A 25606-nucleotide genomic window follows, 5' to 3' on the forward strand; every position below is an offset into this window, starting at 1 on the left:
ATCATCATATACTGTGTTTTTGTCGCTCGAATGAATTTTATTATTTCTTCAAGGTTCTTCACATACGTACACCTTAAGAGATATCGAGTAGGCGTAACATGATCTCAAAAAATTAGGGTTGGTACGCAGAAGAATTTTGAGTCAGAGATCTTGCTGGTTTTGGCACGCACTCACAAAAAGGTTGCCCACCCCTGCTATAGCTCATGCAATGGCTTGAAACCAGCATTTATGTGGATTGAAAAATTTCTGCAACTTTTGCAAAAACTGAAGTTGCAATATGCTTGAGAGAGTGCTCACTGCTGTTTCAGAACGTGTTCCTTGCACGTATGCGTGGCAGCAACTTGGGAAGTTCCCCTTACGCCCAACGCGCACCACCGGCACGAGCGGTCCTGGCAGCCGCAGCGGCGTTCCGGGCTGGCCCTTTCCTGCTGGTTCAGAGGCATTTGTGTCTCAGTGTCAGAGTGTGTTTTGGGGTAAAATATGTTCTGCTCTTTTTTCTTTCTAGTTAAACTTGTGATCCCGTGGGTTGACATCCAGAAGTTAGAGAAAACGTCCAACGTCTTCCTGACGGCCACCATCCGCGTCAGCACGCCCAGCAAGGAGCGGGACTTCTCCATGTTCCTGGACCTGGAGGGGGCGCTGCAGGTCATGGAGCAGCTGGCCGACGTGACGCTGCGCAGGCTGCTGGACAATGAGGGCTTTGACCTGGACCCCCCCCTGCAGGAGCCAAGCCAGATCACCAAGAGGTGAGCCCCCGGCCAGGCCCTCCGGGACCTGCTGCCAGCCGCCACGTTGCCCCGCCTGCCTGGCCTGAGCTGTACGAGCCTTAACTTTCCCTCCTAGCAGAACCCACTGCTGTGTTGTTAATCATGACAGAGATGCAGTCATTGGTAGCAATTATTATTCATCTCCTTTATGCCACAGACTTTGATTTCTGGGTTCAATTCCTTTTTTCAGATGTTATTTCAAAATTGATTTTCATAAAAATATACTTCCAGAAAATGTAATACAGTAGCCTCAAGCTAGAATGCTATTCAGCATTGGGCTTTATTAATGAACATTAAGAAAATTTATATTTTCATATTACATTACTTTGTAGAAAACGTTTTCAGGACAGCTGGGTTACGTTCACACCAACTTATTAGAAATGTGCTTACTAAGTGTCTACACTCTCGGAATCGTTGCCCCAAATTGATACTCATCAGGGAGCTTGAGGTATTTGTCACCTTCAAGAAGCTCCTCGTCTCAAGTCAGCAGGTGTAGGAATGGGCTCCAATGAAGGCATTTCCGTGGCTCTTCCTCTGGAACGCCGTCCCATTCCGGGCCGAGCGCCTGAGCCTCCAGCACGATGCTCTGTTGCCACGTGAGCTCTGTGACACCGCGTCTCCTCGCCAGAATGTGCGACTTCAGAGAGGGTGGGGGAGGCACGAGGCCGCCACCGACCGGCTCCTTGCTGGGCCCCATCCCAGCCCGAAAGTCCCGCTCGACTGAGCCCCCTCACCCTGTGCTGCAAGAGGTAGCCTGGGGACCTGCTCCCCGGCAGCCTAACCATGAGCTATATGTCAGCACTATCTACTTCCTTTTTTTAGTTTTCTTTCTTTTTTTTTTTTTTTAAATCTTTATTGTTCAGATTATTACATTTGTTCCTCTTTTTTCCCCCCATAACTCCCCTCCTCCCAGTTCCCGCTCCACCCTCCGCCCTCACTCCCCACCCACTGTCCTCATCCATAGGTGCACAATTTTTGTCCAGTCTCTTCCCGCATCTCCCACACCCCTTTCCCCCCCAAGAATAGTCAGTCCATTCCCTTTCTATGTCCCTGATTCTATTATAATCACCAGTTCATTCTGTTCATCAGATTATTTATTCACTTGATCCTTAGATTCACTTGTTGATAGATGCATATTTGTTGTTCATAATTTGTATCTTTACCTTTTTCTTCCTCTTCCTCTTCTTAAAGGATACCTTTCAGCATTTCATATAATCCTGGTTTGGTGGTGATGAACTCCTTTAGCTTTTCCTTATCTGTGAAGCTCTTTATCTGACCTTCAATTCTGAATGATAGCTTTGCTGGATAAAGTAATCTTGGTTGTAGGTTCTTGGCATTCATCACTTTGAAAATTTCTTGCCACTCCCTTCTGGACTGCAAAGTTTCTGTTGAGAAATCAGCTGACAGTCGTATGGGCACTCCCTTGTAGGTAACTGACTTTCTTTCTCTTGCTGCTTTTAAGATTCTCTCTTTGTCTTTTGCTCTTGGCATCTTAATTATGATGTGTCTTGGTGTGGTCCTCTTTGGATTCCTTTTGTTTGGGGTTCTCTGCACTTCTTGGACCTGTAAGTCCATTTCTTTCACCAGGTGGGGGAAGTTTTCTGTCATTATTTCTTCAGATAGGCTTTCAATATCTTGCTCTCTCTCATCTTCTGGCACCCCTATAATTCTGATGTTGGTACGCTTGAAGCTGTCCCAGAGGCTCCTTACACTATCCTCGCATTTTTGGATTCTTTTTTCATTTTGCTTTTCCGGTTGGGTGTTTTTTGCTTCCTCACATTTCAAATCATTGACTTGATTCTTGCGCTCCTCTGGTCTGCTGTTGGGAGTCTGTATAATATTCATTATTTCAGTCCGTGTATGCTTAATTTCTAGTTGGTTCCCCATCATAACATCGAGGGTCTCATTAGTTTTCTTGTAGATCTCATTAAGTTTATTGGCGGCTTCTAAACAGTTCTTGAGAGACCTTAAAAGTGTGGTTCTGAACTCTATATCTTCCATTGACAATTTTGTCCTGTTTCTTTGTCTCCGCATTTTGTTATGCTTTCTTGGTGCACCCCCTAGTTGTCTTTGTGCGCAGTCTTGTAGTTAAGCCTTGATTGTTGTAGCTAATACCAGGGAGGGTTTGACCTCCAGGCCAAGTGGCTGTGAGAATCAGCTGTGTCTGCAGTGAGAGAACTTCTGTCCTCTAGGGAGGTGCTAATCTGGCGTTTGCCTGAGGCTATCCGGCAAATGCCTCTGTGCAGGGCTTGGGCGGGGCGGGTCGCACAGGATCAACAGGGTGGGCCAGAGAGAGCAGTTATGGCGGCTCTCAGTCCTGTCCCCAGGGGCTCTGCCTCTCTGCGTCCCAGCAACCGCTGCAAACCTCGGAGAGAAAGCTGCACTCGCTCTGACCGAAGCCAGACAGTCCCGCTTCTCCCGTTTGAGTCTGGGTCCCTAAAGACTCACCCGTATCTGGAGCTCAGAGTCTGCGACTCCCTCCCGATTGAAAATGCCAACCGCGCCCTCCGCCGCCAGCCCGCTCCGCGCACTCCGCACCTCAGAATTTGACTTCAGCACTGCGCCTCCTCTGAGTGTCCGTATGCGTTTCTCTTTCCTCCTAGTTGTAGGACTTCCACTCAGCCAGCGTTCCTGTGGTTCTGGGTGATGTCCGTTCCGTCTTTTAGTTTCACTTTTGAAGTAGTTGTTCAAGGCAGCAAACTCCGGCGTTAACCTATGCCGCCATCTTGGTTCTCCAGTTTTCTTTTTTTTTAAGAGAAAAAGCATGCACACAGCAGTGAGCAAGTGGGCTGGCTCACAGGGCACGTGGCCTCGGCCTCCCCAGGCCCGCCCTCCAAGCTCACACTGCCTCAGAGAACAGACACCCACCGCAGCCCAGCAAGCCACCGGGCAGGGAGACAGGCAGGCCGTGGGCCCTCAGGGGAGGCGTGGCCTGGGCGCTGCGTGTCCCCCCCCCCCTCCCCCGTGCCCAGGTGCCAACGGGTGACCTGCGGGCAGGGCGAGGCCCGAGTCCTCCCTGGAGAGAACACCCAGTGAGGTCCCTTCCCCGTGGTGCTGGTGCCTGTGCTTCCCCGCACGCCGCCGGTCTGGCAGCCGACCTCACTGAGGAGCGAGCGCAGGCCCCGCAGTGCTGCCCTCACCGGTCTCCCTGCCATGGCCTTGGGTGAGACGCCCGTGACACCCGCGCTGTGTGCGGGCCGTCCTCGCTGCGGGCTCTGCGAGGCGACGTCTTCTCCTCAGCCCTCCTCGGCGTGTCGACATTTACTGACTCCAGGTAGTCTCATGGTCACACGCAGGTGCGAACCTAGAAAATGTTCAGTGTAGCCTCAAGTTGTGCGACCACGATGTGTAATAAAGAATTGGAAACAATTTTAAAGAAGAAAGAAAGGAAGTGGGGGAGAGAGGTGAGGACAAAAGGGGCCCTGGGGTGGCTGGCGATGGCGCTCCCAGGGCGGCCCAACGAGGGCGGGATGGGGCGTGGGCCTGTGTGGCCGCTCCCTGCACTTCGACCTTCGAAAGCGAAGGACTGGGCCGCCCTCCATCCCCCCAGCTCTCCCTGTGGCTCTGTCCTGGAGACGCCTGCGGACACAAACAGGTAGTGACTCAGTGGACTTGGCTTCCTGCCGAGAGACCAGGCTTTCAAAGTTTAGGGAAACAGCCTTCGTGCAGGGCCTGGTCAGCGGGCTGGCGGCCGTCCGCGGCTCTCTGTTGATGTTCTCACTTCCCTTCCCAGAGAGCGGCTCTGAAACAGCGCCTCCGGGGTCATGCACCTGGCGACCGTGGAGTGGCACCACGGCTGTGTGTGCTGCCTGGGCCCGGTGGGCACAGCACAGCCAGGCTGTGCCTGCGTGGAGGCGGGGGGAGCTCTCAGGCAGGCAGGACGGGGCACCACATGGGCCTGGCAAGGGCTCCCAGGTGTGGCCACTGAGAACCCAGGAAGCAGGCGACTCCTGGAGAGAACATGGAAGGAGGAGGGAAGCAATGGATTGGTTTTAAACTTTTCAAACAGAGAAGATCACGTCTGACGTTGTGAATGACGGAGTGAGGACTGCGACCAGCTAGGGTCGGGGGCGGGAGAGTGTGGGTGTCACTAGTGGAAATTAAGTGTCTTCGTTCAAACCCGCTTGGGTGGTGAGCGTGCTGGAGGGCGTCAGCCCCGCGGCCGTCGGGAACGTTTCTGGCGTTGCAAGCTCTTCCTGCCGCACCTAGGTAGCTCCTCTCCCAGCTGCCGGCCCAGCAGCTCCCCTGGCGTCTCAGACCATCCTCAGCCCCTCGGCCCGCGCGTGCCCCTGTCCGGCTGCTCCCCGCGCCCCACTGGGGCTGTCCAGCCTCACGCGGGCCCAGCGCGGCACCTGGGGCTCGTTGGGCCTGAGCCGCCCGCCTCAGGGCAGCCTCCCACCCGCGCCGCGTGCCTGGGCCCTGGTTCTCCGGGTGGAGGGCACGCGAGGACGAAGGAGGAGGAGAGCCTGTGGGTGACCGCGTGGTGCCGCCCAGCGTGGATGAGGTCTGGTCTCTCGGGCTCTGGGCGGGTTTTCACCGTACGCAGCCCCGCCCTCCGCTCCCTGGAGCAGCGCACGAGTGGGAGAGGCGGGCCCCGCGCGCAGACGTGGCTCCTAGGAAAGCTCACCTCGCCTTCCTGCTTGTGTCTGGCGGGTGCCTAACAAGAGACTGTGGAAATCTTTGTGTGTTTATTTACTTACTTTTTTTGTTTTTAATATATTTTTAATGTATAAAATGGCAATCTAGGATGCACAGAAATGAGTATTTCCTTACTTATCAGAGCATATTATTCTGTTGATTTTTTTCAGCAATTTTTTTATTGTTTAAAGTATTACAAATAGTAGTACATATGTCTCCTTTTTTTTCCATTTGTCCTTCCCCTGGTCCCCCCTACCCCCAGGACTGCCCCCCCCACCAGTGTCTTGTGTCCATTGGTTATGCTAATATGCATGCATACCAGTCCTTCGGTTGATCTCTTACCCCCCTTCCTGCCCCCTAACCCTCCCCGGCCTTCCCGGTGTCGTTTGACAGTCTGTTCGATGCTTCTCTGCCTCTGTGTCTATTTTTGTTCATCAGGTTATAATGGTCTTTATTATCCATAAATGAGTGAGATCATGTGGTGTTTTTCTTTCACTGACTGGAAATGATCTCTGAAAGTATAGTCTTTACTTTTAATTTTTAAAATATGTTTTTATTTATTTCAGAGAGGAAGGGAGAGATAGAAACATTCACGATGAGAGAGAATCATTGATTGGCTGCCTCCTGCACGCCCCCCACTGGGGATGGAGCCCACAACCCAGGCATGTGCCCTGACTGGGAATCAAACCCAAGACCCTTCAGTCCGCAGGCGACACTCTGTCCACTGAGCCACACCAGCCAGGGCTTCCTGTGTTTTTTGACGAGGCAAACTGGCTGCAGGGGACTGAGCTACCCCAGAGGGCGGGTGTGGAGCCAGGATCTGGCCAGCACCGAAGCAACACCGCACAGGCCCGATGGGAAAGCCCGCCTGTGCCGGTCTGGCTACACCTTTCTCCCTCCATCCATCCCAGCACCACCCCCCATTCCACAGGGGAGCCGGCAGTCTCCCTTACGCCCCGGAGGCTCCGGAGAGAGAGGGAGACCTGCTTTGGTCCCTCTCCCCCTAATCTAAGATGGAGAGCTCTAGTTCTGGGTTTGTGGGGAGATAAGAGCACTGCCCACCCCTTGCTTTTTGGGGTCCCCTGAATTTTGAAGTGTGTGCATGTCGCCAGCACTCCCTGCCGTGTTGTCAGGCGTGACTGTCCATGTTAACTTCACTCAGCGGCACACCTGATGGCTCTTGTTGCAGCTTCTGAGGAGCCCGCCAGTTCCCAGGATGGCGAGTGCGAGGAAGGCTGATCCGGCGCCTTCCCTGCTGTGCCAGGCCGTGCCGTGCCGTGCCCCGCGGCGTGGCCGGTGGGCAGTCAGTGCGGTCGGCTACTTGGCTGGTTTCCGTCCATGCGGGTGCTGCTGCCTGGCTTAGGCCTGAGGTCACACCACTCAGCGTTGGAGTGAGAACGCAGATACCGCACAAGGCACCCTTTTACCATGTACTTATTTGTTTTAGAAGGCAAGCAAGAGCTTACCGGCCGCAGCAGAAACACACTCTGGTCGTGAGGCAAGGTTCAGGGGTGAGCTGGACGAGCCACTGCCGCTGCTCCCAGGGCGAGTCCTGTGGGGTGTTGGGGTTTAGGATGCGCGCCTGTGGGGGGGGGGCATGCGCGAGCTCCTGCGGGGAGAGGGCCCGGCTCACCCTTAAAGCACACGCTTAGCGGTTTCCGTTTATCCACAGAGATGTGCCGTCACACGGTCCATGTGGGAACATTGCCGCCACCGGGACGCAGCTGCGCATCCCAGGCACCCACCCCCCACCCCCCACCCCCACCCCCCTGTCTTTGCAGTCACCCGGCTGGTTTCTGTCTTTATAGATTGGCTTATTCTGGAAACTTCATAGAAAGGGACCAGGCGTGTGTGGTGTTTGTCTGGGCTTCTTTACCTTAGCGTTTCTCAGGGTTTGTGCATGTAGAGGTGCCAGCACTTGGTCCCTTTTTATGGCTGAATGACGTGTCATTGTGTGGCTGTGTCACATTTTACCCATTTGTCAGTTGATGGTTCGGGTGGTCCCAGCGTTGGGCTGCGATGGGTGACGGTGCTGGGACAGGTGCGTAAGTTCCCGTGGCACGTGTTCCGTTCGGCACCAGCGCAGCCGCTGGGCCCTCGGCTCCAGGCCCAACCCTCTGAGGAGCCGCCCGCGAGGGCCAGCCCTTTAGAGACCGGCTGTCACACGGTCAGCTTGTGGTGACTCCCGGTGTTGTCGGGCCCGGGAGGAACGTGCGGGTCTCTGAGTCCTTCCCTGACTCTGGTCAGAGGCGCCCACCCGCCTGCGGGCCGGGGCGGCACCTTCCTGCAGCCGCGCCCATGAAGGCCGCATGTGGGTGTGAGTGCGCCGCGGGGGTCCGGGGCTCAGGCAGTGCCCTGCCTCGGTTTACTCCCTTCCTCTCCCCAGGGACCTGGAAGCCCGGGCGCAGAGCGAGCTGTTCCGGGCCGTCTTCAGGCTGCCGCGGCGGGAGAGGCTGCACGCGGTCCGGGACTGCGCCCTGTGGACGCCCTTCAGCCGCCGCCACACTGCCGGGCGCCTGTTCGCCTCTGACAGCTACATCTGCTTCGCCAGCAGGGAGGAGGGCTGCTGTCAGGTCCTCCTCCCGCTCCGAGAGGTGGGCCTGCAGGGCGGCGGGCGGGCGCGGAGGGAGGCGGGCCTGGCCTGCCATTTCCCACTGGGCTGTGGCACTGACTGTTGTTGCTATGGCAACCTGGGATCTGTAGAACAGTGATAGGTGAGAACAGGGCCTGCTCACCTCCGTGTTATCGATAAAGCTAAAGCGGTCACTTAAAACGTTACGACAGCTTTTAGGCACAAAAGGGAAGGGAAAAGGCCACCTTCTCAAAGCACCCTTTGGAAGAGACACCTCAAGTGGCTCGGCTGTTATACCCTCCCAGCACTTCAGTTAAAACTTGAACCCTGCTCCTGGCACACAGGCCAGGCCCTTCCCACTGCAGAGGCCACATCTCCCCGCAAACAGCAGCGGCTGCCCTGGAGCTGCAAGCTCCACCCTGGGCCAGCGGCACCTCTGACACCTCCGAGGCAGGGCCGCCTGGCGGGGGCCACTGAGCGCGCTTCCCAGGGGCTCAGCCTGTCTTCACCCCTGACCCCTCCCCGCCTCCCCTCCTGTCTTCACCCCTGACCCCTCCCCGCCTCCCTGCCTGTCTTTGCCTGTGCAATGTCTTCATTTCACAAATATTCTCATTTCATTTCACAGTGGAGCAGAAAACCCGGTTGTTGCACACACTCTTATTTTTTAGGTGATGGTGATACATGCACAGCAGCGTTTGGGTTCAGTGTGGAGTAATTCATGCTATTTTGCTGCCCCCTCAGAACTCTTTTCTTCCCAGCCTCATTGATCAACACCCTCCCCGCCTCCCCAGCCCCAGCACCCGCCACCGCACTCTCTGTCCCTGGGGCTTCACTTCTCTGGGGCCTCCTGTAAGTGGAGCCCCCCCGGACGTGCCCTTGGGTGGTGGCCACGGCCCTCACGGGGTGTCCTTGGCGCATCCGTGTGCCGCCTGTGCCAGCATGCAGTCTGCGTGTATGGACCACGCGGCGGCCGCTGGCCACCGGGTCGCTGGGCAGCTGCCCTGCTGGCTGTGGTGAAGGTGCTGTCTCACCCGCAGCCTGTGGGATGGGTGGCTCTGTCCGTCCATCCGTCCGTCCATCCGGGACGTTCCTGGACGTGCTCAGCGCTGCCTCCCCTTCGGCGCAGGTGCTGAGCATCGAGAAGATGGAGGACACGAGCCTGCTTCCCAGCCCCGTCATCGTCAGTGTGCGGGGCCAGACGGCCTTCCAGTTCATCGAGCTGAAGGACAGGGACGCGCTGGTGGAGGCGCTGCTGGGCCGGCTGCGGCGGGTGCAGGCCGCCCGCCCCGCGCACCACAGCGCCTCGCAGGGTGACGACAGGGTGCGCCCTCCAGCCGTGGGCCCACCGCGCTGCCCTCTGGTCCCCACCCCACGGGGTGCGTCGGGCTGTGGCTCTGTGGCCGCCTGGCCATCGCGGACAGTCCTCGGTCGTGTCCTCAGGCGGAGGGAGGGGCCATGTGGGGCCGGGTAACCTCCAAGAGAAGCTGTCGCCCTGCGGGTGGGCCTGCAGGCACCGGCCTGGTCTCTGTCCCTCCCCCACCCGCCTCCCCCCCAGCAGAGGGAGGACAGGAGAGGCTCAGTGCGGGTGGTGTCTAGCGCTGGCGCTGCTCAGCTCTGCACGGTGGCGGGGGGGTCTCCCGGGCAGCACAGCGGCCCCCCCTTCCCCTGAGGGTCATAGCCTCTGGGTGCGGTTAGTCTGCTTCCTGAGGGTCAGTCCTGGGCAGGTTTAGTTTGTTGGGCTCACACCTCCAGGGGCGCCATGTCCGGTGCGAGGCAGTGACCTGCTTCTTCCTTCCCCGCCCCACAGACGCCGCTGCCGCTTCAGTCAACAAGCGCCTGCAGCGACCACACGTTTGGGGACCTGGAAATGGTGTCTTCTCAGAGCAGCGAGGAGAGTGGAGAGGAGGCCCCGGGCGCTGTCCTGCCAATGGTGGGTGCAGGCCCCCTGGCGGGCGCTCCTGGAGCTGGCACGGTGCCGCCTCCCAGCCCCCTGCTCCTGCAGCTCAGCATCGAGGGGGCAGGGGTGCAGGTTGCCGGCCACCCGAACAGCAGGTCCCCGCTCTGCCTCCTGGGCCCAAAGAGGAGGGAGGGGTGTGCTGGTCCCCGCTGCCTGCCCCATGTGCGTGCGCGGAGGGGCCGTGCTGGGCGTCCCGTGGGTCCCCTGCGCCCTCCACTGGCCCCAGGCATCCGAGTCCTCCCTCAGCACCGCCTCTTTGCTGGGACGGAGTCTCCTGTTCCTGTGCTGTTGGCCTCAGACGTTTGGTCACATTTACTCAGTAGCTTCATCTCTGGCGGGAGAAGCTGAGGGAAGTGTTTGCAGGAGGTGAGTGAGCGCAGGCCGGAGCCGTGCTGGGAGGTGGTGCCCTGTGGGCGGCTCTGCGGCCACGTGCTGGTGGCCGTGCGCGCTCTTCCCGGGGCGGCACCCACGTCCTGCTCATCGCGCGCTCCGCACGGAGCCCCGGCTCACACAGAGGCCCGATTGCCTCGTTCACGGAAGGGTAACAGTGAATGCACGTGTGAGCTCCCCCCACTGGGACGTGAGATGATTAAAAGCATAAATAAAGCCCTCACTTCCAAGGAGCTGACATCCTGCCCTCGGGCAGCTCTGAGGGTGAGGAATGGCCGTTAGGCCGCACTTTCTTGCTCTGATAGAGCCGTGGTGTTCGGGTTTGTGTTCCCTCCGCTACAGGAAGCTCAGGGCAGGCTCGGATCTGCCCGCTCCCCTTCGCCCTCTGCCCGCTCCCCCTTCACCCTCTGCGGCTGAGCTGACAGCGGGCTCTCACCAGGCCCATGATGAGCTCCCTGGGCCTGCATTCCCACCTCCCCCTCCTGTCTGCTTTGGGTCACGTTAGTGTTGGGACAGACATTTTCTTCCCATCCAGGTTCCAAGGAAACGGCATTTGGCTGTGGGGGGAGGTGTGGGCTGTGGGGGGAGGTGTGGGCCGTGGGGGGCGGCGTGGGCCTTGGGGGGGGCGGCGTGGGCCTTGGGGGGGGCGGCGTGGGCCGCGGGGGGGGGGCGGTGTGGGCCGCGGGGGGCGGGGGGGCATGGGCCGCGGGGAGGTGTGGGCCGTGGGGAGGTGTGGGCCGGCTTCTTTGTACCTTAACGATGTTCCCGTTTCCAGTCCAGGGAAGAGGTAAAGATAAGCCTGTGGAAGGACCACTTTGTGGAATATGGCAGGACCGTGTGCATGTTCCGCACGGAGAAGATCCGGAAGCTGGTGGCCATGGGCCTCCCCCAGTGTTTGCGTGGCAGGCTCTGGCTGCTCTTCTCAGGTGAGCGGGTCTGCGCCTCTGGGCCCCTGTGATTTCTGGAGCAGTCTGAGCGGTGGGTGTGACCTGGGTGCAGGCTGAGCAGTGGGTGTGACCAGGCTGAGTGGTGGGTGTGACCTGGGTGCAGGCTGAGCAGTGGGTGTGACCAGGCTGAGTGGTGGGTGTGACCTGGGTGCAGGCTGAGTGGTGGGTGTGACCTGGGTGCAGGCTGAGAAGTGGGTGTGACCAGGCTGAGCGGTGGGTGTGACCTGGGTGCAGGCTGAGCAGTGGGTGTGACCAGGCTGAGTGGTGGGTGTGACCTGGGTGCAGGCTGAGCAGTGGGTGTGACCAGGCTGAGTGGTGGGTGTGACATGGGTGCAGGCTGAGTGGTGGGTGTGACCAGGCTGAGTGGTGGGTGTGACCTGGGTGCAGGCTGAGTGGTGGGTGTGACCTGGGTGCAGGCTGAGCGGTGGGTGTGACCTGGGTGCAGGCTGAGTGGTGGGTGTGACCAGGCTGAGTGGTGGGTGTGACCTGGGTGCAGGCTGAGTGGTGGGTGTGACCAGGCTGAGCGGTGGGTGTGACCAGGCTGAGTGTGTGTGTGGGGGGAGTATAGGGAGGGCTCACACCTCCCCTGACGGCCCATGCCTCCCCCTGCGGCCACTGGGCGCTGTCGCTGGGCTGACCTGCTCGCTCCCGCCATCTCAACCTCCTCAGTGCCCCATGTGCGTCTGGCTGGCGTGGGGCCGGTGGAGTGCGAGGCCTAGCGAGGTGTAGAGTCTGTCCTGTCCTGAGGGCTCTGTGAGGAGCCACATCTGCAGGGAAGGGCTGTTCTGGGCGTGAGCCCTCAACAGGCTGCACCCGGGGCCTCCCAGGTGGCTTGCTGGCCGCAGCTGCGACCACCCTGAGCACTGGTTCCTGGGCTCCTCCCTGGGGCCTCTGTCCTGCTCCCTTGCCCGGCCTCTGGCCTGGCACTGCCGCAGCCCCAGGCCCACCCCCTGCTGCTGTGGGTGCTGGGACCTCACGGATGGATGGATGGACTGAGACTCCTGAGCAGGACGCCTTGGTTGCCAGGTTGATAGGAGCCATTTGTCTGCAGGGCTGGGGGCAGAGCAGGGGCAGGGCTGGGGCAGAGCAGGGGCAGAGCAGGGGCTGGGCTGGGGCAGAGCAGGGGCTGGGCTGGGGCAGAGCAGGGGCAGGGCTGGGGCAGACCAGGGGCAGAGCAGGGGCAGGGCTGGGGCAGGGCTGGGGCAGGGCTGGGGACAGGGCTGGGGGCAGGGCTGGGGCAGAGCAGGGGGCAGGGCTGGGGCAGAGCAGGGACAGGGCTGGGGGCAGGGCTGGGGACAGGGCTGGGGGCAGGGCTGGGGCAGAGCAGGGGCAGGGCTGGGGCAGAGCAGGGGCAGAGCAGGGGCAGGGCTGGGGGCAGAGCAGGGGCAGAGCAGGGGCAGGGCTGGGGCAGAGCAGGGGCAGGGCTGGGGGCAGAGCAGGGGCAGGGCTGGGGGCAGAGCAGGGGCAGGCCCGGGGCAGGGCCGCACTCTAGGTGCACTGCCCGGCCTGTCACAATTGTTTCTGTGCACCTGCCTAAATATCTTTTCAAATTAAAAATGCCTTCTGTATTTTTATATTTAAAAAAACAGTCTATATTCATATTGCAAAGAAAATAATGGGCAAAGAAGGTAACATTACTCATCATGTAGTTCCTAAAGCGGTTTAGGTGGATGGTCTTCCAGGTATTTTAGTGAACGAATTTTATTTTATTTTATTATTTTACCTAATTTTAATTTAATTGTATTTACCCAGCCCTACCTGAGGATATGTTTATTGATTTTAGAGAGACAGGAAGGGGAGGGAGAGAGACAGAGATCGGCTGCCTCCCGTACGGGCCCCGCCCGAGATTAAACCCCCGCCTTCGGTGCACAGGGGGCCGCTCCACCAAGCCCCCAGCCGGCAGCGGACCTATTGGATACACATGTATGGTTAGCTTCCCATGTCCCTGGGGTTCCATGTGTGGATTCAACCAGCACATTGAAAACATTCGGGGGAATCCCAGGAAGTTTAAAAAGCAGCGCTCGGCATGGCCCCGTGCTACACAGGTCATTGCGGGCCGGACGCAGTATGGGAGGGTTTGAACACCGTGGGTGGTGGTATCCGGGGTTCCTGGGACTGTTCACACACTCACCGCTTATTAAAGAACCGACTGCTCAGTCAGCTCACAAGAGCTGTAGCCTCAGCAGTAGAAGGGCTGGCACGAGGGCTGCTGAGGTATTGAAGCTGTTCGAGGTGAATGCAGCCGTCCATGTGCTCGCTGGGTGCTGTGTGCCGGGGGCATTGTCAGTGTGGGTGTCAGTGTGCGTGCCGGGGGCATTATCAGTGTGGGTGTCAGTGTGGGTGTCAGTGTGGGTGCCGGGTGCATTATCAGTGTGGGTGTCAGTGTGGGTGCCGGGGGCATTATCAGTGTGGGTGTCAGTGTGGGTGTCAGTGTGTGTGCCGGGTGCATTATCAGTGTGGGTGTCAGTGTGGGTGCCGGGTGCATTATCAGTGTGAGTGTCAGTGTGGGTGTCAGTGTGGGTGCCGGGTGCATTATCAGTGTGGGTGTCAGTGTGGGTGCCGGGTGCATTATCAGTGTGGGTGTCAGTGTGGGTGCCGGGTGCATTATCAGTGTGGGTGTCAGTGTGGGTGTCAGTGTGGGTGCCGGGTGCATTATCAGTGTGGGTGTCAGTGTGGGTGCCGGGGGCATTATCAGTGTGTGTGTCAGTGTGGGTGCCGGGTCGTTGCCAGTGTGGGTGTCAGTGTGGGTGCCGGGGGCATTATCAGTGTGTGTGTCAGTGTGTTTGCGGGGGGTGTTGCCAGTGTGGGTGCCCGATGCATTATCAGTGTGTGTGTCAGTGTCGGTGCCGGGGGCGTTGCCAGTGTGGGTGTCAGTGTGGGTGCCGGGGCGTTGCCAGGGTGGGTCCCGGGGGCGTTGCCAGGGTGGGTGCCGGGGCGTTGTCAGGGTGCATGCCGGGTGCTTTGTCAGTGTGCGTGCAGCATTGGTTCCTTGACATTTGTTGCTGTTGCTTCACTGTAGTCGCACCTTCTCCTGCTAACACGTGGGCACTCAATTCTTTCTTATCGAGTTAATGCATGAATGGGGTGTGTGTGTCTGTGAAAGTATACATGTGTGTGTGCACGCACACATTCCCTCTTTCTGTCACTAGGGAATACAGCTTAGAGGAGCACATTAATCACTTACAGTATGAACTTTTTGCCCTGTATATGTGGTTATTCTTAGAAAGGCCATACTCTTTGTTCTGGGCAGAAATGAAGTCATTTTGGTTGTGTGTAGTCTCAAAATATTTCAGGAGACCCGCTGAGGTTCACTGGCAAGGCAGGTTTGTGCCCACGGACGCTGTCCCGGGAACCCGCCTCCCTGAAACACCTTTCATCGCCAGATGCCATAACTGACCTCGCCTCGCATCCCGGCTACTACGGGCGCCTGGTGGAGGAGTCCCTGGGGAATTGCTGCCTGGCCACGGAGGAGATCGAGCGGGACCTGCACCGGTCCCTGCCGGAGCACCCCGCCTTCCAGACCGAGACGGGCATCGCCGCTCTGAGGAGGGTCCTGACAGCCTACGCCCACCGCAACCCCAGGATCGGATACTGCCAGGTGAGGTGCGGGGGGCCCTCAGTCCACACGGTGCTGGCCCCGGCTTCTGTCTGTGTCCGGCCTTGGGACCAGCACTGTCCTGGGAAGGCTCTGCCCCAGAGAAGGTGTCAGGGAGGCAGGGAAGGCGCCCTGGGCAGGCAGGCTGCTTGCCAGGTCAGACTGGTGCCCGGCCTGAGCACCTCTGGGCCGAGCCCCGGTGGGCAGGCTGGGCAGCCTCCTGCCTCTGGTGCGGAACAGCCTACTGGCAGCGCGGTCTTTCCCTCTGGAACATGCAGGGTCAGCTTTAACGTGGTGGTGCTTTGGGGAGGAAATGGTGTGTGGGCGCTCACGTCCTCAGTGCGGTGGGCAACGCCAAGGCTGCCTGAGGACTCGGGCTTGTTGGGCTTCCACGGTGCAGACACACGGAACCCCCAGCAGGCCCTCCACGCAGGGCTAGGGAAGCTCCTGACATTTAGATGTGAGATCTTAAAGATCATAGCTGCAGTGTGTGCCTGTGTGATGGGAACACGGGAACAGGCAGTTCAGTCTGGGCCTGAGGGCACCACAGCAGGTCCTGCACTGCCCACGGGCTGACCACAGGGTGACCGGGGCAGGGGACCGAGACGGTGGGCAAGCCATGGGGCTGGCCACCATGGGGACCGAGACGGCGGGCTGGCCACCGCGGGGACCGAGACGGCGGGCTGGCCACACTGACAGACACGCAGTCATCCCACCGCCAGGCATGGGGGGTGGGCACCCTGATGCTGAGTTGTAGAGCGTTTGGACATGTGCGCTTTAATGTCTGAGGCCCATGTGGTCCGCTCAGTAACGCCCCCTGTGGCCCGCAGTCCATGAACATCCTGGCCTCCGTGCTGCTGCTCTACGCCACCGAGGAGGACGCCTTCTGGCTGCTGGTCGCTGTGTGCGAGCGCATGCTCCCTGACTACTTCAACCGCCGTGTGCTGGGTAAGCGCCCCTCTCCTCCCCCTCCCCCTCGTCCTCCCCTTCTTTATGCTCCCCTGCCCCTCCCCCATCCCCTCCCCCTCCCTGGGTGCCTGGCATGTGAAAGGCCTGCACAGGCCAGGCGGCTCTCCCAGTCCTGGCCAGGGTCTGGGACCCCTCAGCCCTCTGCACCCACTGCAGGGCTCCAGGTTTGCAAAGCTCACTGGTATAACTGGTGTAACTCACTGGTGTGATTCCCTGCAGTTTTGGCAAAAGGGTGGAATAAAGTCACCTACAAGCATAGATTTTGGATAAAAAACAAACACATTGTTTTACGTTGATCGCTGAACTCAGAAGAAGGGAAGAAAAATGCCAGGCTCAAGAAACAGTTGAACAGTGCAAACCAGAGAGGTGTCTCCCAGCTGGGGGCAGCAGAGGAGGTGAGGGAAGAACACAGGTAGCCGCCTTTAGGCCTGGCCCCTGGCCTCAGGGGCGGACTGGAGCCCCGCTGCCCAGCAGGCTGGGGGGAGAGCTCGCAGCTCTGCTCTCCGACCTGAAGGGCCCGGAGCCATCAGGGTGGCTGACGTGGAATGCGCACCATCTGCGGTCCAGCAGCTGCTGGTGGAGAACATGACACCACAGCTGCCTTGGTAACACCCCTGGGGCACCTCCTGGTCATGCCGGTCATGCCGGAGGTGGAGATGGCCCAGAGTTAGGTGCAGCAGGGGAGCAGGAAATAGCCAGCTGAGACGGGCCTTGACAGAGGGCGAGGCAGGGGGAAGGGCTGCGGACACCCCTGGGAGAGGGAGGGCGGCGGGGGAGGGGCGCTGCCTCCCTCCTTCTGGGGGCCCTGGTATTCCTTCCTGTGCCTGGGCTGGCTCACTGGCTTGCCTCCCTTCTCACTGGATCTTGTGGGGGGTGGTGTGACTTTGTACAGAGTAGCAATGGATAGAGAGCCTGGGGCGGGGAGGCATGCTGCCGTCAGTCACCAGTGCCTCTGGGATAGCTCGGGCTCCCGTGCTGGCAGGGCTCCGGGTCGGGCCGCACCGCATGCCCGCCCCGTCCAGACTGAACAGGTGGAGGCTCTCCCCTGCCCTGCCCTGCTGTGGACAACCCTGGCCTGCCCTGGAGCAGGTGTGGAGCGTGCTCCCTGCTGGGCTGGCTTCCTCCGCACAGAGCCAGCAGCTTTTCCTGTCCTCGCTGAGTGTTCACTGAGCGAGCATATGGCCATTTGTCTACCTCATCTCGTTAGACATTTGAGTTGTTTCCAATTTTTTATACTAAATAAAGTTGCGACGAACATTTAAGCTTTTGTGTGAATACTACCTGTTGTCAGTTTTCTTGAGTATTTACCTAGGAGAAGTGCTGGGTCATAGGTTAGTTGTTTGTTTAACTTCATGAGAAACGGTCAGTTTTTCAAAGCATATTATAATGTAGTCACAAACCTTGTATCAGCAATGTATGAGCGTCCTGGTCGCTCCACATCCTTGCTGCACTTGGAATTGTCTTTCTAATTTTAGCCCTTCTAGTGGGTAAGAAGTTGCACGTCATGGTGATTTTTACTTGCATTTCTCTGATGATTAGTGATGTTGAACATACATTTTTGTTCTTACTGGCCATTTGTTTATCATCTCTTTGGAAGCGTCTGTTCAGTCTTTTGCCTGTCTTTGAGAGTGTTGGTGATTCACTTCTTTTTTTTCTTTTTTTTTTTATTAAATCTTTATTGTTCAGATTATTACAGTTGTTCTTCTTTCCCCCCCACCCCCCATAGCTCCCCTCCATCCAGTTCCCACCCCACCGTCCGCCCTCACCCCCCCCCCACTGTCCTCATCCATAGGTGCGTGATTTTTGTCCAGTCTCTTCCTGCACCCCCCACACCCTTTTCCCCCCAAGAATAGTCAGTCCACTCCCTTTCTATGCCCCTGATTCTATTATAATCACCAGTTCATTCTGTTCATCAGACTATTTATTGAACAGACACTTGATTTTTAGGTTCACTTGTTGATAGATGTGTATTTGTTGTTCATAATTTGTATCTTTACCTTTTTCTTCTTCTTCCTCTTCTTAAAGGATACCTTTCAGCATTTCATATAATACTGGTTTGGTGGTGATGAACTCCTTTAGCTTTTCCTTATCTGTAAAGCTCTTTATCTGACCTTCAATTCTGAATGATAGCTTTGCTGGATAAAGTAATCTTGGTTGTAGGTTCTTGGCATTCATCACTTTGAAAATTTCTTGCCACTCCCTTCTGGCCTGCAAAGTTTCTGTTGAGAAATCAGCTGACAGTCATATGGGTACTCCCTTGTAGGTAACTGACTTTCTTTCTCTTGCTGCTTTTAAGAGTCTCTCTTTGTCTTTTGCTCTTGGCATTTTAATGATGATGTGTCTTGGTGTGGTCCTCTTTGGATTCCTTTTGTTTGGGGTTCTCTGCGCTTCCTGGACTTGTAAGTCTATTTCTTTCACCAGGTAGGGGAAGTTTTCTGTCATTATTTCTTCAAATAGGTTTTCAATATCTTGCTCTCTCTCTTCTTCTGGCACCCCTATAATTCGGATGTTGGTACGCTTGAAGCTGTCCCAGAGGCTCCTTACACTATCTTCATATTTTTGGATTCTTTTTTCATTTTGCTTTTCCAGTTGGGTGTTTTTTGCTTCTTCGTATTTCAAAGCTTTGGCTTGATTCTTGCGATCCTCTAGTCTGCTGTTGGAACTCTGCATAATATCCTTTATTTCAGTCAGTGTATGCTTAATTTCTAGTTGGTCCTTTTTCATAACCTCGAGGGTCTCGCTAGATTTTTTGAGGGTCTTACTACATTTATCGGCGGTCTCACCAGACTTTTTGAGGATCTTACTAAATTTATCAGCAGTTTCTAGAAAGTTCTTGAAAAACCTTAAAAGCGTGGTTTTGAACTCTATATCCAGTAGTTTTCTTTCCTCCATTTCTGTCATTTGTGTCCTGTTTCTTTGTCTCCGCATTTTTTATGCTTCCCTGTGTTGATAGAGTGGCTTTCTGTGCTAAGTGTCCTATAGGGCCCAGTGGCTCAGCCTCCCCAATTACCTGAGGAGGACACTCTTGGTGCACCCCCTTGTGGTCTTTGTGCACAGTCTTGTTGTAGTTAAGCCTTGATTGTTGTAGGTATCACTGGGAGGAATTGACCTCCAGGCCAATTGGCTGTGAGAATCAGCTGTGTCTGCAGTGGGAGAACTTCTGTGCTGGAGACACCCTTCTGGGGCAAGACTTGCTTCAGTGGGGCTTTGGTGCTCACTGAGTCTGCCCCCTGAGTGTGTCCCTTATGGATCCGAGGAGCTGCAATCTGGATGGTCCCACTCTGACCACCAGGCACACTGGCTCCTGGATATCTAGGGAGGTCCTAATCTAGCCTCTGCCTGAGGCTACCCAGCAGGAGCTCAGCTGTGAAGCAATGAGAATTGCCTTGGGGCCTTGGGCTAGCTGCAGTTTGTTAGGTAATTTTCAGATTGCAAAGGGCCAGGCCTTTCATATGCAAAAGCCGACGCACACAGCTTGGGCGGGGCGGGGGTCCCAGGGGATCAACAGGGCGGAGCAGGCAGCTATGGCTGTCCTCAGAGGCCTCACTTCTCAGTGTCCCGGCAATCACTGCAAGCACCTCCGAGAGAAAGCTGCCCTCGAGTTCCGACCAATGCCAGACAGTCCAGTTTCTCCCGTATGAGTCTGGGTCCCCAGAGACTCGCCCGCCAACCCTCTCCGCGTGCGCCTCTGTACCTCTGTATTTTACTTCCGCACCGCACCTCCTCTGAGTCTCGGTATGCTTTTCTCTTTCCTTCTAGTTGTAGAATTTCCACTCAGCCAGCCTTCCTGTGGTTCTGGATGATGTCCGTTTTGTCTTTTAGTTGTATTTTTGAAGTGGTTGTGCGAGGCAGCAATTTCAGGTGTTTACCTATGCCGCCATCTTGGTTTCCTCCAGTGATTCACTTCTTATTACTGTGCTGCAGGAGCTCTTTATTTTGAATGCAAGGCCTTTGTTAGGTACACTTACTGCTAGTGTTTTCTCGGAGTTTGAAGTTTGTGTTTCCATGTTATCTTTTGAAGAACATCGCTAATGTTGATTGAAGTCCAATTATAATTTTTCTATGATTAGTGCTTTTTGTGGCTAAGGAATTTTGCCTTTTTCCTGTATTTTCTTTTTTTAAAAAATTTATCTTTATTGTTGAAAGTATTACAGATGTACCCCCCCCCCCATGGACTCCCTCTACCCCACTCCCGCCCCCAGGCCTTCCCCGCATTATTGTCTGTCCATGGACTGTCCATCTATGCCTAGAAGCTCATCGGTCAGTCTCTTCCGCCCTGGAAGTTTCATAGCATTAGCTGTGCGACGCATCCCAAGTGCCCTCCCGTCTGGTGTGCAGCATGCGGAGACCCACACAGATGCCCCCTGACTGACACTCCCTTTCCCCATGGAACAGCCTGGTCACAGTGTCAGAAATCTGTGTGGCGGGGATTCTGTCTCCCTGTGCTGCTGGCCTCCCTCGGAGGAGCTGAGTTCAGGCTGACTTCAGAGAGCGCGTCCCTCTCACCCACACGGCCTTCCCCCCAGGGGCCCAGGTGGACCAGTCTGTGTTTGAGGAGCTCATCCAGGAGCAGCTGCCGGAGCTGGCGGAGCGCCTGCGCGACCCCTCGGCCCTGGCGTCCCTGTCGCTCTCCTGGTTCCTGACACTCTTCCTCAGCATCATGCCCCTGGAGAGCGCCGTGCACGTGGTCGACTGCTTCTTCTACGACGGCATCAAGGTCGTCTTCCAGCTGGGGCTGGCCGTGCTGGAGGCCAACGCCGGGGCCCTGTGCAGCAGCCGGGACGACAGCCAGGCCCTCGTGCTCCTCAGCAGGTGCGCCCGGCTGCGGGCTGTGCTGTGCGGGACGAGGTGGGCAGGGGCTATGCCTGGAGGCTCCTGCCCCTCAGCCATTTGCCCCCAGGGGTCCCCGCCTCCCCTCCCTCTTCTCGGCTAAGTGGGAGTCCGGCCGAGAAAGGGCCTCTGGCTTTCCTTGGAGGAGATTCAAAAGTCTGGAGTGTAGATGGAACCAAGTGGCCTGACGGGGCCGCGGACGGGGGGGGGGGGGGGGGCGCCGGGGTGCCCGGAGCTGCGGGGAGTGGGCTGGCAGGTCCCTTTCGGAAGCTGTGGAGCCTGAGCACCTGTGCACGGACCCTGTGTAGTCACCGGAGAGTGCACAGCCTGCGACCAGAGAGTCCAGTCCTCAGGTCTGGCTCAGGCTGCCTTCCCTGCCCCTGAGCGGCACCGGGGCTGCTCTGCCCTCTCCTGGGTCAGGGAAATGAGCTGTGGCTGGTGCTGAGCCACGTCTCAGGCCTGTGACCGGCGAGGGCAGCTGGCTCACCGTGAGGCTGTGCTCAGGTTTCTAGATCACATCAAGAACGAGGACAGCCCTGGGCCCCCCATGGGCAGCCACCACGCCTTTGTCTCCGAGGACCAGGAGCCCCCTCCGGTGACAGACATTGGGGACCTGATCCGCGACTCCTATGAGGTAGCGGGGCCCTGCCTGTCCCGCCGCCCGCAGGCACTGCTGGGGAGACGGGACGGGCTGCAGGGGCGGCGGGGCTGTGCCCTCGTGCCCAGGAGGGACCCTCTCCCTGCAGAAGTTCGGGCATCAGTCGGTGGGGCAGATTGAACGCATGCGCTGCAGGCACAGGATCCGGGTCCTCCAGGGCCATGAGGGCACCACCAAGCAGAACGTGGTGAGTGAAGCCTCCTCCATGGGGCGGGGGTCGGGGTGGGGGCGTGCCTTGGGCCCCCTGTTGACCTCCAGCAGGAATACCAGCTTTCTGCCCTGGCCCATGGCTCAGTTGGTTGGAGCTGTCAGCCGATGAACTGAAAGGTGGGGGGTTCGATTCCCAGTCAGGCACATATCAGGTTAAGGTTTCAATCCCTAGTTGGGGCGCTTATAGGAGGCAACTAATCAATCAGAAATATCACATTGCTGTTTCTCTCTCTCAAACTGATAGCCATGTTTTTGGGTGAGGATTAAAAAAGGGTGCCAGCTTTTCCCCGTTGAATTAAGACCTTCATAGAGGTGGCGTGGGTTTTAGTCAGACAGACTGGGAGCAGAGGGCCCGCTGGAGCCTCAGTCCCCCTGTGGAATGAGGATGGTGGTGCGGTGTGGGCCGGAGGAGGCGGCACACAGACATCCGGGCCCTGGCCTACATGCTCCTGGACCGCCCGCCCCGCCATCCAGCCAGGCCAGGGTTGAACTCCACAAGAAGGTCACCTTGGCCGGAGGCCTGTGTGTCTGGAAGGGGCGGGGCGGGGGCAGACCCCACTCACACCTTCGCTGTCTGCTCTCCTGCAGCTCCGCGTGGTCAGCCCTGAAGTCTCGTTCCCCCTTGGCGACCTCGAGGAGCTCTATGACTTGTTCAAGGTGCAGGTCCGGGAAGGGGAGGGAGGGACAGGCCCGGCCACTGTGGTCAGCCTGCCTGGGTGGCGTGTGGGAGCTGACCTGGGACAGCAGAGGCTGTGGCCACCCTGCCTGCTGCCCACCTGCCCCCCGCCCCCTCCCCCTCCCCCCGCCCACTCCTACCCTCGCTGCTGCTTTTCTACACCAGGTTCCCGGTCCCATCAGATGGAACAGGGGCCCACAGAGACCATCGCTTCATATACGTTTCCATTACTTATAATTCACTCACATGTTCCTGAACATCTACACCTATTCCTGTGTTTATGTGGTTGGTATGCATGCCACATACTCTTAATATTTTGTAAATAACTTTATAATCTATCATATTTGTAATAATATGCTAAACCATGTTTCTAATATTTGGTTATTTAGGTAGATTCTCAGGTGTTGCTACTTATGCTACAAAGAACATTTTTTTGTTGTTAAATATGTTTTTTATTGATTTGAGAGAGAGAGAGAGAGGAAGGGAGAGGGAGAGAGAGAGAATCATTGATTGCTGCCTTCTGCACGCCCCCCCACCGGGGGTCGAGCCCGCACCCCGCACATGTAGTGGGGGCTCCGCACACCGTCCCCCGCGAACATCACCTGTTTTCAAGTCTCACCGTTTTTCCTGCTGCAGGAAGAGAAAATACAAAGTCAAAGGTGACTGGGTGTCCCAAGTCCTCTGACTTCGAGAAGGAGAAGCAGGGACACGTGAAGCGGGAAGCGACTGTGCACTTTAGCATCTACAGTCACATCTATTCAGGGTCAACTGTTCTCAATTTGGGAGAATACGTGACATCACAAATCTGGGTTTATGTAACGTAAACGATTGCTTTAAATTCACACTTCACTAAGTACTAGTCATGTCATTCATCTTTAAAGAGTTTTAAAGGAGGTAGAGCTGACTGTTTCTTGTTTCCTGTTTCCATATTTCCTGTGAATGATGTGACTCGTACTTAATGAAATTCATTTTCATATTAGCCCTGTAAGTCTTTCATTTTTGTAAGGATAAATACAAATAGAAACTTAAAATAACTTTGGAAATGTACCTCCAAAGGAAATGCCAGTGGAATAGTGTCATGTCACGGTGCCCAGTTCTGTTCATATACGTTTCCATTACTTATAATTCACTCACATGTTCATTCACAACCTGGTGCCTCCTTTGTCCCGCCAGCCTCCCTTCCAAGCCCAGGTCAGCATGCTGCTCCGCAAGCAGCTCTCTCAGTGGCCCGTTCTCCCCGCGTCTGACCTGAATGTCCTTGGCTTTCGGCCAGACTTCTCACGTTTCAGTGCTTGATCTTCTCTGGTTGGATTTTGCATGCACCTCTTACCTTTTGAGTCAGACTTTTATTTTGTTGAGGGAAGGCCTTGAGGAGGCGGGTTCAGGAGCCCTTGCTCAGCACCGTGGATGGCACCTCCCTGAGCTGGGGAGGTGCAGGTGCGACCATTGTGTCTGTTAACAAGAGCCAGCTCTGATTGCCATCTTTACATACTGTTTCCTATTGAAGACGAACCGTGTGGTTGGTACTTAATGAAATCTATTTTTATTTTTAGGTGGAAGCAATCTTTTAATCCCCTAAGGCAGTGGTCAGCAAACTGCGGCTTGTGAGCCACATGCAGCTCTTTGGCCCCTTGAGTGTGGCTCTTCCACAAAATACCGACTTCTGTGCATGGGCCACGAAGTTTCAATCGCACTGTATGTGCGCGCCCGCAGGTGGTATTTTGTGGAAGAGCCACACTCAAAGGGCCAAAGAGCCGCATGTGGCTCGCAAGCCGCAGTTTGCCGACCACTGCCCTAAGACAAGTCTGGTTCTTCCTTTCATTTTTATTGAGATACTAGTGTCCTGGTGCACAGATTCAGGCACATTGAAAGGAAATTAATTAGAAGAAATATTTTAATATCGCTATTCTCCCTTTCTCTATAATAAAAGTGTCAACCAAATTCATGATTGACAATGACAGATCAAAACACACACGTGTGATTGGCACCAGCATGAGCTTTATATGTATCGTGCATGCGCAAGTCAACTTAGCCTTTTATAGACATAGAATAAACTTGTTTAATTAGACCTGCTTTCTGATGTAGCTAAATTTTTTCCAGCCCAGTGAAGCACCCCGACTTCTCTTTCAGGCAATTGTCAGCAACACAGTAGTAAATATCAACACAAAGCAGATTATTATTGTAGATCATGCAGGGAGAACAAAGGGTAAAATATGTAACTGCAGCAGTGTTTGTATTCTGCTCAGCAAGAAAACCTTGGAGTCATTTTCAAGGTCCACCATTTCTTACTTCTTTTCAGTCGGGTCAAGTTTCTAAGCTTTCTAAATCTCCATTTTCTGGCTAATGAAAAGAAAATAGGATTCTACTGAGTCTCCTATCTACCTACTCCAGGACTTCTGTGAGGATCAAATGAGATGAGTCACGGGAAAACACTTCACAGACATTTGGTTAAAGTGTAAAATGTTTCCACCTGGCTGTAAAGCAAGTCATGTTCCTGGGCTGAAGAAACTGCAAGGAGGCTAGTGGCTAGGGAGAGGAAGTGGGGTGTTGCTACGTGACGTCATTACCTGGCGCCCGCAGTGGCTGTTTCTGGCTGGGCTGGGCTGGGGGCCGCACTTTGCGCCGTGGGGTCTCGGCAGCATCGCTGCGATTTGGTGAGCTGTCTCTCCGAGGTGGTGGCAGGGCCTGTGTGCCACTTGGGGGAAGCCGAGTGTTGCTTTGTCGGCGCCCGGTCTGTGGTGACGTTTCTTTGTAAATGGCCAAGTGGGTATCACTGCAGCTCCTGTGTTGAGCGTGTGCCCCTGATGGTCAGTGCATGTCATAGTGACCAGTCGTATGGTTGGAGGGACACTTAGCATATTAGCCTTTTATAAATATACTAGAGGCCTGGTGCACAAAAATTTGTGCACTGGGGGTGGGGGGGAGTCCCTCAGCCCGGCCCACGCCCATTCACAGTCCAGGACCCCTTGGGGGATGTCCACCTGTCGACTTAGGCCCACTCCCCGGGGGATCAGGCCTAAGCTTGCAGTCAGACATCCTTCTGGCAGCCAGGGAGCCCTCGGGGGATGTCCAACTGAAGGCTTAGGCCTCCAAGGGATCGGACCTAAACCATTAATTGGACATTCTTAGTGCTGCCACGGAGGTGGGAGAGGCTCCTGCCACCACCTCTGCACTGGCCAACCATGAGCCAGCTTCTGGCTGAGCAGGACTCCCCATATGGAAGTGCACTGACCACCAGGGGGCAGCTCCTGCATTGAGCATCTATCCCCTGGTGGCCAGTGCGCATCATAGCAACCGGCCATTCTGCTGTTCAGTCAATGTGCATGTTAGCCTATTATTATTATTATTATATAGGATGTCCCTATTTCCCCCCTTTTGCCCCCTCTACCCGGCTCTT

At 56.4% G+C, this 25606-nt stretch overlaps 1 protein-coding gene across 16 annotated transcripts in view; it reads left to right on the forward strand.

Annotated features, from left to right (window-relative positions):
- The window catches only part of TBC1D8 (TBC1 domain family member 8), a 109071-nt gene that overhangs the window by 69742 nt on the left and 13723 nt on the right, over window positions 1–25606 (forward strand). For 12 of the 16 annotated variants that reach the window (XR_004975133.1, XR_004975135.1, XR_004975134.1 and 9 more), the window contains 11 exons: window positions 506–746; window positions 7792–7999; window positions 9104–9298; window positions 9785–9907; window positions 11100–11250; window positions 14655–14869; window positions 15697–15814; window positions 20362–20647; window positions 21170–21299; window positions 21412–21510; window positions 22122–22190. Coding sequence is in view for 10 of the 16 variants with exons in the window: in XM_036355525.1 (XP_036211418.1) it covers window positions 506–746; window positions 7792–7999; window positions 9104–9298; window positions 9785–9907; window positions 11100–11250; window positions 14655–14869; window positions 15697–15814; window positions 20362–20647; window positions 21170–21299; window positions 21412–21510; window positions 22122–22190 (1835 nt within the window). In the remaining 6 variants the exon portion in view is untranslated. Of the gene's footprint in view, window positions 1–505; window positions 747–7791; window positions 8000–9103; window positions 9299–9784; window positions 9908–11099; window positions 11251–14654; window positions 14870–15696; window positions 15815–20361; window positions 20648–21169; window positions 21300–21411; window positions 21511–22121; window positions 22191–22374; window positions 22499–25606 lie in introns of all 16 variants that reach the window. The other 4 variants (XR_004975138.1, XM_036355527.1, XM_036355518.1 and 1 more) reach the window with 4 other exon arrangements.

Source organism: Myotis myotis, unplaced genomic scaffold (genome assembly GCF_014108235.1).
Source record: "Myotis myotis isolate mMyoMyo1 unplaced genomic scaffold, mMyoMyo1.p scaffold_m19_p_22, whole genome shotgun sequence".
Lineage (NCBI taxonomy): Eukaryota > Metazoa > Chordata > Mammalia > Chiroptera > Vespertilionidae > Myotis > Myotis myotis.